Source organism: Heterodontus francisci, chromosome 2 (assembly GCF_036365525.1).
Source record: "Heterodontus francisci isolate sHetFra1 chromosome 2, sHetFra1.hap1, whole genome shotgun sequence".
In the NCBI taxonomy this organism is placed as follows: domain Eukaryota; kingdom Metazoa; phylum Chordata; class Chondrichthyes; order Heterodontiformes; family Heterodontidae; genus Heterodontus; species Heterodontus francisci.
Window position 1 is genome coordinate 24,133,688 of NC_090372.1, and position 14,034 is coordinate 24,147,721.

At 41.8% G+C, this 14,034-nt stretch overlaps 1 protein-coding gene across 3 annotated transcripts in view; it reads left to right on the forward strand.

The window, feature by feature from the left end:
* Positions 1-14,034, forward strand: part of nkd2b (NKD inhibitor of WNT signaling pathway 2b) — a 242,074-nt gene that overhangs the window by 112,561 nt on the left and 115,479 nt on the right. For 2 of the 3 annotated variants that reach the window (XM_068055646.1, XM_068055647.1), the window contains exons 2-5: positions 4,319-4,447; positions 5,125-5,223; positions 5,386-5,412; positions 5,645-5,763. In XM_068055646.1, the coding sequence (XP_067911747.1) occupies positions 5,199-5,223; positions 5,386-5,412; positions 5,645-5,763 (171 nt within the window). In that variant the 5' untranslated portion in view covers positions 4,319-4,447; positions 5,125-5,198. Of the gene's footprint in view, positions 1-4,318; positions 4,448-4,920; positions 5,224-5,385; positions 5,413-5,644; positions 5,764-14,034 lie in introns of those variants that run through there. The other variant, XM_068055648.1, reaches the window with a different exon arrangement.

The following is a 14,034-nucleotide window of genomic DNA, read 5'->3' on the forward strand; positions in this document are numbered from 1 at the left end:
AAAAGGTAATTGGATAAATACTTGAAGGGAAAAAATGTGCAGGCCCATGGGAAAGGACAGAGGAAGGGAATTAATTGCAGATGTACCAACTCTCATGAACTTATCAGTAAAATTGAGTCTCCCTCATGATCTTGCATAAGAGCTTTGAAATGTCAGGATTTTTGACAGGCATTGAAAAACATGCTTTTCCTAGCCTGCTGCATTCTGCTTTGCCCCAGATAGATCAAGGGCTGCTTTCTCCTTCAGCGTGGAAGCAAAGCCTCCAGTGGACACAGTGGGTACAGGATGCTGATCCATGAGCACCAAGATGGGGCAAAGATTGCACATGGTTCTTGGAACATGAGCACACATCTCCAATAAAGTCCAAGACATTGTTCTCCAATGACAAAAATTAACAAAAGCAATTTCATTGGGTTTCCCCAAGCTTTATGATGCTCAGTAATCTCACACAAAGCCACAATCTGCTCCACACGTTCCTCAAAAAAGCAAGATTGCAATTGACGGTGTTACGGTTAAGTGGGGTGGGGGGGGCAAAGGGCTTCCCACTTTTCCCTCCCCTTGTTTGACCACAACAGGTTTAATTCTTTCTTAAAGTGGATGTATTAGCCAATTCAGTAGGTGTTTGATTACTTACTTGCTATGATCATAACAAGAACCAATCAGTCAGGTTTTCTTGAGTTTAACAAGAAAGACGTTAACTTTATTGTATCTAAACTGAACTAATAAAAATAATAAACAATGCACCAACTTTCACTCACACACACACTAGAGGTTTACACACACATAAATAGGTTACAGAGTGGGGAAAGGTAGATTGGTTGAGTTAGAGTCCATAGAAAAAAGGGTTATACAGTCTGTGGCGTTTGGTGATTCGGCTGGCTTCTAGTTGAATTCAGTGGTGCTGAGGCTTTTAGTTTAAAGAGGTAGATGACTGGTTCAGTGGGTGTCTTGGAGACAGCGATGTGGATGAATTCCTCCAACGGGGTTTCTGATTGGAGCTGGAGTATGCAAACGTGGTCAATCAACAAGCAGGATTTGAAAGCTTTCAAACTGGAATGGGGAGAGAGAGACCCCCACTCGGGTCTGCACGTGTCAGAGTCCAGTTGCTTTTCCTCTCTTTGCTGCAGAAAGACACAAACTTAAAACCACAGATGGGAGGGGCTTGTCACATGACAGTTACTCTGTCATTCAAGCATTGCAGTTGGCAGTATTTCTCTCTTGCTAAAAAGAAAAAGTACAAGCAGTTCCCTTAAACTTCCTGGGTCTTGGTTCTTGCTGGGATATGAGCAGACATTTTGTCCCCTTCCTCACAGCAGTGTAGTATACAGTGTTGCAAATTAGGTGGCCATCTTAAGCTGCCTGCAAAGTAATCCTTGTAGCTTTTCTTTTACAAATGTCTTTTAAAAAAAATATAAATTCAGATCTCCAGTCAGTGGATTAAAGAAAATTATCATTCAACAAAGCACACTGGCACTCATTATAGGAAGGATGTGGAAGCTTTAGAGAGGGTACAGAGGAGATTTACCAGGATGCTGCCTGGACTGGAGGGCATGTCTTATGAAGAATGATTGAGGGAGCTAGGGCTTTTCTCATTGGAACGAAGAAGGATGAGAGGTGACTTGATAGAGGGGTACAAGATGATGAGAGGCATAGATAGAATGGATAGCCAGAGACTTTTTCCCAGGGTGGAAAGGGCTATCACCAGGGGACATAATTTTAAGGTGATTGGAGGAAGGTTTCGGGGAGATGTCAGAGGTAGGTTCTTTACACAGAGAGTGATGGGTGCGTGGAATGCGCTGCCAGCGGTGGTAGTAGAAGCAGATACATTAGGGACATTTAAGCGACTCTTGGATAGGTACATGGATGATAGTAGAATGAAGGGTAGGTAGTTAGTTTGATCTTAGAGTAGGTTAAAGGTTCGGCACAACATCGTGGGCCGAAGGGCCTGTACTGTGCTGCATTGTTCTATGTTCTATAACAAGGGGCTGAGCACACTGTGTGAGTGACCAGGAATTGGGGGAAGCTGTGCGGACAGGGATCTACTGGATCCTTAGTGTTTAAACACCTGGTGATCTGCTGCACACACAGCATTGGCGCCAAATGTCTAAGAGGAATGAGATTTCTCTAGGGGTACATATGGAACACAATGACCTGAACCTAATTAGGTTTGATATAAAAACAGAAAAGGTGAGGGAACAGTCAATGAAAAATGTATTTTACTCAGGCCAATTCCAACAAGTTAAAAAGGGAAGTAGCCCAGATATATTGGAAAGAAAAGATAGCAAATAGGACAATGCACAAACCATGGGGAATGTTTAGAGTGGAGATGATTAGAGAACAAAGCTTCACACAATTACATTTACAACCCTCAGAGAGATATACAAATGCACTGATCAATAACACAGATAAATACATTTGTAAAAAACACACACAGGTAATATCAAATACTTCGGGTCATAGAGTCATTTAAGGCACAGAAGGAGGCCATTCAGCCTATCAAATCCATGCCAGCTCTCCACAGAGCTATACAGTCAGTCCACTCCCTGGCTCGATTCCCGTAGCCTTGCAAGTCTACTTCTCTCAGGAGGCCATCCAACTTCCTCTTGAAGTCATCGATTGTCTCTGCTTCCTTGTGGGCAGTGAGTTCCAGGTCATTACCACCCAGTGCATAAAAAAGTGCTTCCTCATATTCCCCCTGCATCTTTTGCCCAAAACTTTCAATCTGTGCCCCTAGTCCGAGTATTACTTGTTAATGGGAACAGCGTTTCCTTGTCTAACCTATCTAAGCCTGTCATAATCTTGTACACTTCTATTAAATCTCCCCTCAATCTCCGTTGTTCTAAGGAGAACAACCCCAGCTTTTCCAACCTAAACTTGTAACTAAAATCCTTCATCCCGGAAACCATTCTGTTAAATCTCTTCTGCACCCTGTCAAGGACCCTCACATCCTTCCTGAAGTGTGGTGACCAGAATTGGACACAATACTCTAGTTGGGGCCTAACCACAGCTTTATAAAGGTTCAGCATAACCTCCCTGCTTTTGTAATTTATGTCTCTATTTATGAAGCCCAAGATCCCATATGCTTTACTAACCACTCTCTCAATATATCCTGCACATGCACTCCCAAAGTCCCTCTGTTCCTGTACACTCTTTCGAACTGTGCCATTGAGTATGTATTGCCTCTCCCCATTCCTTCTGCCAAAATGCATCACCTCACACTTGTAAGCTAATAAACAGGTATACACAAAGGCATCGAGAAATAACACAAAGATTTAAGCACATTGATAACTAACACATAATTGTTCACAGACATTAAAAATTAACTGTTACAGCCCAATTTATTTAAGCGTAAAAGAGATACATTGATCTAACTAATAGAAATAGGAACATAGGAAGATAGGAACAGGAGTAGACCATTCAGCCCCTCGAGCCTGTCAATGAGATCATGGCTGATCCCGCTGCCTAACTCCTTATACCTGCCTTTGGCCCATAACCCTTTATATCTTTGCTTAACAAAAATCTATCTATCTCAGATTTTAAATTAACAACTGTTCTAGCTTCAACTGCTGTTTGTGGGAGAGAGTTCCAAACCTCTACCACCCTTTGCGTGAAGAAGTGCTTCCTAACATCTCTCCTGAATGGTCTGGTCCTAATTTTTAGACTATGCCCCCTAGTTTTAGAATCTCCAAACAGTGGAAATAGTTTATCTTTATCTAGCCTGTCTTTTCCTGTTAATATCTTGAAGACTTCAATCAGATCACCCCTTAATCTTCTAAATTCTAGCGAAAACAGGCCTATTTTGTGTAATCTCTCCTCGTAATTTAACCCCTGTAGTCCAGGTATCATTCTTGTAAACCTAAGTTGCACTCCCTTCAAGGCCAATATATCCTTCCTAAGGTGTGGTGCCCAGAACTGCTCACAGTACTCCAAGTGGGGTCTAACCAGGGTTTTGTACAGCTGCAGCATAACCTCTGTGTCTTTATACTCCAATCCTCTAGATATAAAGGCTAGCATTCCATTAGCCTTTTTGATTATTTTCTGCACTTGCTCGTGGCATTTTAAAGATCTATGCACCTGAACCCCCCAGTCTCTTCGGACATCCACTGTACTTAACCTCTTCCCATTTAGAAAGTACCCTGCTTTATCTTTTTTTGGTCCAAAATGGATAACCTCACACTTGTCCGCAATGAAATCCATCTGCCACAGTTTTGCCCACTCACCTAGTCTGTCAATATCTCGTTGCAATTTTATGCTATCATCTAAATGATAAATATAAATGCATTAATTTGATGATGAACCCTCTCCTCTCCCTGCCCAGCATCTAGCAGCTGTGAGGTCCGAGCTCTGTATCCAGTGCCTTTTGCTGAAGATTCATTAGCCTCTGAGAAGAGAATGTGGCATTCGGCCCCTCTGCCTCAGCTGGGCCTTGATCATACCCAAATAACAGGTTGGATTTTTTACAAGTTGTTTTTTTTTCGTAAAGCATATTCAGACGCTTTAATATTGTTTTTGTAAAGAGCTCTGCCCCGTTAGAGATTAAATAAGCCGATATTGAGGTTTATAAACCTTTTTTTTTCAAACACAAACCGATACACATGATTTTTCTACCAAATCTCACGATTTTTAAGAGTTTGACTTATTTCTGGTGTTGGCATGATTATAGTTGAATAGCTTTTTCAAAGAACTGGCATAGGTATGAAGGGCCGAATGGCTTCCTTCTGTGTTTGGTGATTCTATTACTGTATTTTAAAAACCATTAAAAAGTCGCAAAAGATGGTCCCTTTTTACAGATATCTCCGAACATGTGGTGCCTATGCACATTGAAGAAGTTGGGTAGAAATCAGCACTCGACTGATCGCGTCTACAAGAGTTAAAGTGGTTGGAGCTCCGGATTCAAGGAGAAGGCTCTCCTCCCACTTTTAAGTGCCGCTCAGTGTAAGCTGTAGGTTTTTAATGTGGTGTTCGTGAGAGGGGAGAGCAATGCATTGGAGTCTGTCTCGCTTCTTTGCCCCAGCCACTCTGTGACAGCTCTGCTGAGGTCTATAAAGAAGATATCCCTTTAGCTGGGGAGAGCTTTCTTTGTACTTGTGGGATTATTATTTTCTCCCTCTCTCTCCGGCACAGGAAGAATTACAATAAAACTCCAAATGCTTTTCTCGGCGTGGAAGCGAAGGACAGACTATTAGCAATTGCTGAAAATGGGCAAATTTCAGTCAAAACATGGTAGGCAAATTAAAACTCAGCCCACGGCTGCACACACGTGGGGTCTTCATATTTTCACAAGGTGTTTTTTTTGGGGGGGGGGTGTAGTGCAATTGAAAATCGTGAGTTTTGCTAACTTTTATTAAATTTATTTTTTTAATATGGGTCGATTGAAACTGACAGCATGCAAGCGGAGAGAAAACCCTGAAGGTGAGATACTTTCTTGAAACGATATTACTGATCGAAGAGGGTAATTTAAATTTAGGTGGAAGGTCCAAGTCTGTTTTGGTGTTATTTCTTTGATTTGATATTAATATGACCTCCCTCCATCCTTTAAATTGTATTTAACTAAACCTTCCCCACTTTCCTTCTTTTGTTAATATAACTTCTCCAATTTTCACCGTTTTTTTTTGTCCCCTCTCTTGGACATGTGTGTTTGCAGGAGACAGTTTCGTGGTGAATGCCTACCTGAACCGCCGGGGTTTGGAGGACTTTGAGCGGCAGAGAACTTCAAACGGTGTCCTGGAGCAGGCGAAACTGCGCGGATACCGACCCTTCACGGTAATTGACATGACTTTCGCAAGGGAGCTCATTCATACACCCCGAACACGCACAACACGCGGGCCAACCTCACCTAGCAAGAGATTTTCACCACTCCAACTCACCCTTAGCTTATTGCAGAAGTTTGACAAGCCCCATCTCCAGTTGTATGTTTTTGATTGGGGTTTTATTTCCTACAAAGAGAGAACGTGTCTTTAAATCTGCACTTTTGTCTGTGTAGTGCAGCCTTTCCTTCTGATTCTGGGCTTACCCTCACTCAACACTCGTGTTGGGGAGATGTTACCCACTTTCTTTGCCTTTAGCAATCTTGAGATCAAATGGTGCGGGCGGCGAAGGGAGGAGCTGAGAGGTGACTTGGGAACATGCTCCTTCCTATCTGGGTCAAATTGACAGTGTAAGAACATTCGGTCTTCTAGACAGATTTCAGTTGCACAGTCTTTGTTGGAACATTGACTATCTTTAATGGGACATTTTTTCCAATGGGAGCTACCAGCTCCGTCCATTACGAGTTAAATCTTTAATGACTAAGAAATCCAATGGAACTAATGAAATAGCAACTTTAAGCTGACCCCAGGATAACTTAAACTGTAGGAATAGAATTTAATCAGGTACAAATTCTGCTTGCAATGGGCCCCGATGTCTCCCTGTACTGTTTCCATATCAAAGTAGTATTGCACATTCATGAAGGGCTGGGTAGCGTATCAGACTTCTGTGTTTTTTTTTTAATATGCACAAACATAATGAAGTGACTTATTTTGCCATCTTCAAAACTGAGAAAATAGCAACATTTATAGGGCCAATGCATTTGGTTTTCCTCCCTCTTGTGTTTATAACCTTTTATTTCATCACTGAGGGGTACTAAGGAGAGACCAGCTTGCCACGGAAAGGTAGTGTGTTTGCCCACAATCTCACCTTCACCTTGCCCCTCTCCTTTTCTGTCCTTCTCCTCCCACCCACTCTCTTTGGTTTTGCACACTTTTGCAATGACCTGTGAGCAGATGGCCAGTGATCTGAGAGGATAAGCAGTCGCTAAATATCCTCAAAAACAAAGGGCTGGGTGCAAGGGGAAGACTCATTGAGAAACATTTTAGCAGTGTAAACACAGTTCAGTGGCTGCATATTGTGACAGGTTTAGTCCTTGCTGGAACAACCCAATCAGAACTTTTGATGATGCTAACAGACTGTCTATTCTGAGAACACTAATCCACATGTTCATGATCTGTCTTGACTTGGAGAAAGATATCTGGCTTCCTTCCTGTTGAGGTTGGTGTACTGCACAAAAATAATGGGGGGGGGGGGAGGTCAGGGGGGAACTGGATTAGTCAAGGATGGCTTGACTCGTTTTAAATCCAGTCTGAATATACATTATTATAGGATGGAAATGGCTGGACTTTTTTTTTTAATGTGTTGTAATCAGTGAAGGGTAATAGAGGGCATGATTGAAGTATATAAGATCCTGACGGGTCTTGACAGGTTGGATGTGGAAAGGGTGTTTCCCCTTGTGGGAGAATCTAGAACTAGGGGTCACTATTTAAAAATAAGGGGTCGCCCATTTAAGACCGAGGTGAAGAGAGTTTTTTTCTCTGAGGATGGTGAGTCTTTGAAATTCTCTTCCTCCAAAGGCAGTGGAAGCAGAAACTTTGAATATTTTTAAGGCAGAGGTAGATAGATTCTTGATCAGCAAGGGGTGAAAGGTTATTGTGGGTAGGCAGGAATTTGGAGTTGAGGTTACAATTAGATCAGCCATGATCTTGTTGAAATAGCGGAGCAGGCTCAAGGGGCCGAGTGGCCTACACCTCCTAATTCGTATGTTTGTAAAATTTTCATTTGGATGTACTGTAAATTTTTTCTTAACTAGGATTTTAGTAAAATATGTGTAAAACTGTCACACTTAGTCCACTGAACTGTCGAAAAATACCTAGCAGTGTAATTATATTTGCCTCTCCAATTTCCTTGGATTATATTATAGGGGAACATCATTGGTCCATCCCCAACCAGATACCATTGAATCACATAGGAATTGCAACATAGAAAACTGCCCATTCAACCCAACCAGTCCACATGAGCAATAGTTCTTATACCCCTTTCTGATCTAACCTATTCGTAAATGTCGACATGATCTCTAATTCATTCATTAAATCTGATGCATTCCACAGCCTCAAACTCTTGCTTATTTAAAAAAATAATTTCTCCAGCACTGTCCTAAATCTCTCATTAAATGTCTCTTTTGTTCTGGACCCCTTGACCACTGAAAGCACTGTTCGTATCTACTTTATCACATCGCTTCATAATTTTAAATATCTCTATCAAATCACTCTCATGATCTCCTCTGTTCTAACAGACTTTTCTAGCCTTTCTTCATATTTCTATATCCTCATACCAGGCAGTGAATCTGTGCTCTCTAATGCCTCAACATCCTATCTCGAGTGTGGAGCCCTAAACTGTACACAGTACTTTAACTGTGGTCTTAAATATTTTATATAAATTCACCACGACACCTCGACTTTTATACACTGTACCTCTTGCCTTAAAACTCTGTATTTAACTTTTTTTATGGTCTTACCCATTTAAGTTCTGATTTTGTGTGTTGAAGACCTAAACCCCAAATCCCTCAGCTCCTCCTCATGATCCAACTTCCCCAACTCCAAGTATAATGACTTTTTGTTGACCAACCTTATTTACTGCTATTAAACTCCATCTGCTATTTTTTCCCCCTTTTCATCATCTTATCAATATCCTCTAGCAGCTTCCTTTTGTCCTCAGTAGTGTTTCCTATGGTTTCTACTTTAGTTCATCTGGATATTCGGACGCCACTCCCTCTAGCCCGATATCTAAAGCATTGATGTACATAGGGAACAGAAGCAGGCTAGAACAGAACCAATATCCATTTGCAAATTGTCCTTAATTCCTACTCTGTTTCTCCTCTTCTAACCAGTTTTTAGTCCTGTTTTCTACCCTTCTCCTAATTCCATAATCCTTAATCTTCTCAACAATCTCCTGTGTTGTATCTTGTCAAAAACTTTCTGAAAGTTCATATTCCCCAATCCACCATAACAGTACACTGAAATCTAAGACAGCATTTGTTAATGTTTGTGTTGGACAAATGGTTCTTTCTATCAGAGTACTGAACTAATCCAAGATATTGTCTTGGTCAAATTAACTGTACATCTGATTTCACATTCCTGCTGTGGCCCCTGTTCATAAGTTGACATTATCAAACTGTAATGTAGTAAATCATAAATGGCAAGTTACTGCTGAGTCAGTTTGTAATTGTCAAACTATGATTACCAATATGCAGAGTCTTTGTGCTAAAGTGATCTCCCATTGCAAGCACTTCATTTGTCAGCTGATTGGAAGAAAAAGGGTACTAATTTCTGTTTGCCTCCATAATGTGCTTCCATGAGCCAGGAGCTGGTTGATGTGTGGCAGGTGCAGGAGAGGCACTGGACTTTCTTGATGGCTCTCTGCCAATGACAACCACGAGAAATGCTCCAGGCTCTAGAGAGATGTCTAGTAAGTGAATACCTTGTAAGAGTAGCTCTATGTATTTAGCCACCTGTATTCTGGGCATGGAAATCTTCCTTACCCCATAGAGGACATTTGGCTAGCAAACTGAGTCAAACCAGAGGAGAATTGCTTAGCTTGTGTACTGATTGGGCTTGTTGCATGTGTCCTGCTATGGTTTGTTTCTGATTGTTGAACTATACTTGCTTTTAGCTATCTTTTTGCTGTCGAGGTCTCTTACCTGACTCTGTCTCTCACTTTCCACCCCACCAGCCTCCACATCCAAAGGATCATCCTCCATCATTTCTGCCACTTCCAGTGTAATGCCGCCACCAAATGCATCTTCCCCTCCACTCCCCTGTCAGCATTCCGAAGGGATCATTCCCTCCGCGACACCCTGGTCCACTCCTCCATTACCCCCGACACCTTGTCCCCTTCCCACGGCACCTTCCCATGCAGTCGCAGGAGGTGTAACACCTGCCCTTTTACCTCCTCTCTCCTCACTATCCAAGGCTCCAAATACTCCTTTCAGATGAAGCAGCGATTTACTTGTACACTATATTTGTGGCTCACAATGCAGTCTCCTCTACACTGGGGAGACCAAACGCAGATTGGGTGACCGCTTTGAGGAACGCCTCCGCTCAGTTCGACAGCATGACCCTGAGCTTCCAGTTGCTTGTCATTTCAATGCTCCCCCCCTGCTCTCAAGCCAACATTTCTGTCTTTTGCCTGCTGCAGTGTTCCAGTGAACATCAATGCAAGCTCAAGGAGCAGCACCTGATCTTTCGATTAGGCATTCTACAGCCTTGCCGACTAAACATTGAGTTCAATAACTTGAGAGTATGACTGGCCCTTTTAAAAAAAATTTTAAATATTTTATCTTATTTTTTTTAACCATGTGCCTGCTTTTCATGTAGTCAGAGCTGCTCATTATTTTGCTATTAACACTCTCTCTGGGCTAATGCTTTGTCTTTCACCACAAGCATTAACGCACTCCTTGCCTTTTTCCCAGGACGGCTTTGTTATTTTAACTCTCCTGCCCTCTGCCCTATCAAACACCTTTTTCCTTTGTTCTCTTCCCCTTGCCCTCCGCGCCCCCCCTCCCCCCACTTCACTTGCTTAAAACCTAATTCTTTTCTATCCTTTGCCAGTTCTAATGAAAGATCACAGACCTGAAGCATTAACTCTGTTTCTCTATCCACAGATGCTGCCTGATCTGCTGAGTATTTCCAGCACTTTTTTTGTTTTTATTTCAGATTTCCAGCATCTGCAGTATTTTGCTTTTACTTATCTGCCCCTCACTTGATATGTGTACGCTTGCAGCAAGGATCAATGGATAGTGATCATTAGTAAAACCTGGCTAATTCCATCCCCCAACCCCTTTCCCTACCTCCACTGATACTGGGGCTGGTTTTGGTGCTTCTACTTCCCTTTATTCCTATCTGAGAATTAACTTGGCTTAGACTGGCAATTGTTCCTGTGATCTTTCTGGTTTTTATAGTACAGCTATCCACTTGAGTGAGCTTGCTAAGCTATTGAAGAGTTCTAGCCTATCTCTTACTAGAACTGGCTTTGCTTTATGACCTTCACCGTGGAACCTCTCCCAAGCGAGAGAGATGCTGCTCAACAAACTGCTGTTTCACAATTTCCCCTCCTACACACATTTTGCTTTGATAGACATAGTTTGCTATTTATCGTTCCCTTGTCAGCTGGACCCAGTTGAGCACTCTGCAGGGTTGGGATTTTGGGGTGGTGGGGGGTTAAGTACAGTTTGGCAGAGTTCAGGCTGCTTCTCTTGACAGTTGCAGATCTTGGTTGGATGATTCTAGTTGACTCAGATTAGCATCCTCTTCAAGAAGTATTGCATGATTGGAAGTAACCAGATATGTGTTCTGTGGAGTTCTTTGTGTGAAATACTATTATCTTATCAATACAAAGGAAATTTGAGGGTGTGTGTGTGGATACAAAATTCTCCCACGCTGTTTTTCTTTCTGAATGCTGTTTGCTTTTGTTTGAACTGGTCCAGAGTGGGACCAAATAGGTTACCGAAAAGCAGGAGTAAAGATATGGTGCCTTCAGCAATACACTTCAACAATCTGATTGTGGGAGTTGTGGGGACGGGGTGATGCGGGAAGCTGTAATTGTCATTTCTTGTTTGATTGTTTTCGCCCTTGTGCTCAAATGTTTGCTTTAATACAATGAGGTTGACATCCAACTTCAGTCAGACCACAAACAGGCAATGGTGTGAATGGGATGCTCCTTATATACCGTACATTGACATGAGTGGAAGGGACAATTAGGCTGGGTGCATATAATCGGGTGACCTGTGATTCTCCACCAAAGTTTGATTTCACCCCACAATGGCACATAGAATCATACTTTGCAGAAAGCAGCCATTCAGCCCATCGTGTCTGTGCCAGCTCTTTGAAAGAGCTCTCCAATTTCCTTTTGAAAGATCCTATTGAATCTGCTTCCACCACCCTTTCAGGCAGTGCTTTCCAGATCATAACACACTGCATCATTTTTTTTCAATCTTCATTCTGTGTCCTCTAGCTATTGACCCTCCTACCTGTGGAAAACAGATTCTCTTTATTTACTCTATCAAAACCTGTCATGATATTTAACATTCTATTCAATTTCCCCAACACCTTCTCTGCTCTAAGAACAATCCCAACTTCTCGAGTCTCTCTACAACTTCATTAATTCAGTTGAAAGTAGCAACAACAAATGCTCATGATTGCAGTTTAGAGATCTATTCAAAGGGATGGTGCCACTTTGATGCCCTATACACAGAGGGAGGGGTGGGGTTTGCAATGACATAATTTGAGGCATAGGCTTATAATTTTCAAATTTGAGAGACCGTTTTTGAAGTTTTGTGCTACGGTAGATGCAATGGGGATAAATTTAACCTAGCTGCCTGGTGAGAATGGGTCGGATGTCTGTTTTACACCCTGTCCCATTTTACACTTCATTGAAGTCAACAGAGCAAGAATGGAGTGGAGTGTAAATGTCAGTCTGAGCTAAACCCACTCTGTTGTCACCAGGCAGGTTAGGTTAAAATCACATTCTTTTCTCCCCCACCCCAATAATATGTGCCATTCTTGGCCTATGGCATATTGTCTAAAGTCGACCTTTTGGTGAGGTTGCATTCACTGTCCTGAAATCTGAGTACATCTTCACTCCCTAATACTATTACACTGTCACTTTAAACTAAATAAATGCAACTTTTTTTCCTTCAACATAAATGATTACAGAGCTGGGTTAGTACTTTGAAATTCCCTAGGTATAGTTTTTTTTTAAACTTTAGTGTGTCTCAATTTACTTAAGGCAATTTTTTTCCCTCCCATTTGTTCCTAATATCTGACGGTGGAGCCAACTTGCTGGATTTAGTTCTAAGAGCATCTAACTTTCTCTGGTACTCCGACCAATTGCCCATTCTTCATGTTGGTAGGCTATTTGACTGGGAACATTACAGCCCAATCTGATCCTATTTTCGTAAAAGCAAAATACTGCGGATGCTGGAAATCTGAAATAGAAACCGTGCTGGAAATACTCAGCAGGTTTGGCAGCATTGTGGAGAGAAGCAGAGTTAACGTTTCAGGTCTGATGAAAGGTCGTGAAATGCCCCACCTGCCATCCCACCAATTCAGCATAGACTTGTGATCAAATGGCTAAGCTACTGCCTGCCATAACTAGCTAATGATAAGATCTGTCTGTACGTTTCTTTTGCTCAAATCATACTACAAAAGTAAGTTGGATAGTGCGTCATATATAAGAATATTAAAATCCATAAGTGAGAGTTGATTCACAAAGTTGTAGTTTATGGTGATAATCTAACCTTATTGGAGCAGTTGGCATTTGTACCTTTTAAAGTGTGTATAATCTATCAACAGCAAGAAGGCACTGCCATTTTATCTCTGTCTGCAACTTCTTTTCTTACCCCCTTTCTCCCCACATCCTTATTTCCAGCTAAAGGGGGAGAGGAAGTTATTTGAATGTGAAGAGCAAGGTTATAGCTGAGTCAAATAGCTAAAGAAACCTTTTTGCTTGTATTTGTGGTTGTATGTAAGCATGTAAATCAGACATGAGGAAAGCAAAATGGTTTGCAGCAGGATGTGATCTACAAAAAACAGGCTTCTTGGTCACTACTGTGTGTGGCTGTTTAAATTTTGTTCCCCTCCTTGTGACTAGAAGCCAATGATGATGGTGTTTGCCATGGCTCAATTGGTAGCTCACTTGCCTCTGAGTCAGACAGCTCTTGGTTCAAGTCCGCTCCAGAAAATTGAGCATCAAACCCAGGTTGCAGTACTGAGGAAGTGCTGCATTGATGGAAGTGGAGTATTTCAGGTGAGGTGTTAAACTGAAGTCCCATCTACCCTCTTGGGTGGATGTAAAAGATCCCATGGCATTATTTGAAGGAGAGCAGTGGAGTTTTCCTTGGCATCCCGGCCAATGTTTATCCCTCAACCAACACCTTAAAAACTAGATGATCTGGCTATTATCACATTGTTGTTTGTAGGACCTTGCTTTACAGTCAATAAAGGACTTTTGAAGTGTAATCATTGTACTGTATCAGCAAATTTGCCCGCAGCAAGTTCCCACAAACAGCAATGTGATAATGACTGGATAATCTGTTTTCTTTAATAATGGTTGAGGGATAAATATTGGCAAGGACATTGTGTTTTTATAGCATTATAATTTCTTTAAGGCAAGGTGGCATACTGGGAATGTAAACAAAAATAAGAAAGAGAAGGAAAAATGGGAAAG